At 55.1% G+C, this 1,484-nt stretch overlaps 1 protein-coding gene across 1 annotated transcript in view; it reads right to left on the bottom strand.

Moving 5' to 3' along the window:
• Positions 1-1,484, bottom strand: part of CUNH19orf38 (chromosome unknown C19orf38 homolog) — a 15,907-nt gene that overhangs the window by 12,831 nt on the left and 1,592 nt on the right. The window contains exon 2 of the mRNA XM_013008363.2: positions 1,131-1,442. Coding sequence (XP_012863817.1) covers positions 1,131-1,442 — 312 coding nt within the window. The remainder of the gene's footprint in view (positions 1-1,130; positions 1,443-1,484) is intronic.

Below are 1,484 nucleotides of genomic sequence, written 5' to 3' on the forward strand. Positions count from 1 at the left end.
GGCCTGGACCACTCTTGCTCAGATCCCACAGGGCAGCTCCTTCTCATGAATGTCCCCTCCTCTGAGGGGCTTCCCGTCCTACACAAAATAGGCCCTTCACCTGGCTCCGTTTCTGCCTGTCACCTGCCTTGTCCCTGCTCACATATTGAACATTTATGGGATCCTGGTTGCACCTGGGAATGTCCCCTGCCGGAGGACAGGGATGGTGACTGTCTCTCTCACTGCAGTGTCTGGCACATAGTAGGTGCTCACAGGGTGCCGTCTAGCGTGGCCCAGACTTCAGAGGGACACTAGTGTCTCAGCGTGGCCACCTGCTCCCTGTGTGGTCTGAGCAAGGCCCTCTGCCCTTCGGGCCCAGATGAGGAGGGAATCTCCCTACCCACCTCTGATAGGTAGGTTGATTGTGCCAGCCTGGCCAATAAACACATGTGGGGTTAATAAGGTCATAGTTTAATTGAAGGGCGGAGAGATAAATGGCTCAGTGAGCCTTACCTTTCTGTCTCTTGCTTTCTGATGAGCAGACCACGGTGCAGCTGCCTTAGCTGGGTCTCTGTCTCAACTTGCTAGCTACACTACCTGTGGGACGCCCAGCCCATGGACCGTGTTGTTACCTATAGTTTGAGGTTCCTTCGAGGCCTGCTTCTCCACACCATTGGAGTATACATCACTTGAGCAGGGGACGGTTGCACCCTGTCATATGGCTGACTGTTGGTGACCCACCCTGTTGTTTGTTGCCTGTGGTCGGACTGCCTGTATGGCTCTACCGGGGACTCAGCTGTCTGCTTCTTGACTTGCACCCAGCAGCCCTTGTGAGTTGAAGAACTGCCAGTGTATTAGTTGTCTCACGGAAGTGAGTTGCACTGAGCCCTCTGTACTGCCCTGTGGACTAATTAGCTGTCTATTTCTTCCTTTTGTATATATCTAACCATATATCCATATGTAAAATCATGTGTCCTGGTTTTGTTTCTCTAGAGAACACACCACCTCATGGGGAGGTGGGTTAAGAAAGGTCGGGCAAAGCAGTCATGGCAAAGTAGTCATGGCGAGGCGTGGGGTCTGACCTGCCTCTTCTTATGCAGAGTCCCAGCAGAGGGGTCTGTGGGCAGGAGCAGCGCAGTGGGAAGGCTCACCTGGGAAGGTGATGTGCAAGCTCTCGCTGGGGTCCGACATCTGGGTCTGGTTGTTCTCACCCAGCACGCTGTACGTACAGTGGAAGGTGTCCCCTGGGGCCTGACTGCCCCTACTGCCGCTCAAGTTGAAGGTGACACTGAACTGGTCCTTGGGGGCCTGTAGGAGCTGGACCTCCTCTTTTCCGAGGTACAGTGTGAAGTTTGCGCCGCGTAAGTCACTGGGGGCCACGCATGCGATGTAGATGGGATCCTCATGGCTGCTGGGGTGCGGGCCCAACAGCGAGATGGACGGTGCTGGGATCGCCAAGGAGCCTGCCACGCAAAATCAGGTCAGGTTGTGTATGTGTGTGGAGG

Source organism: Echinops telfairi, unplaced genomic scaffold, assembly GCF_000313985.2.
Source record: "Echinops telfairi isolate 266 unplaced genomic scaffold, ASM31398v2 ScPeMD7_36;HRSCAF=134, whole genome shotgun sequence".
NCBI lineage: Eukaryota > Metazoa > Chordata > Mammalia > Afrosoricida > Tenrecidae > Echinops > Echinops telfairi.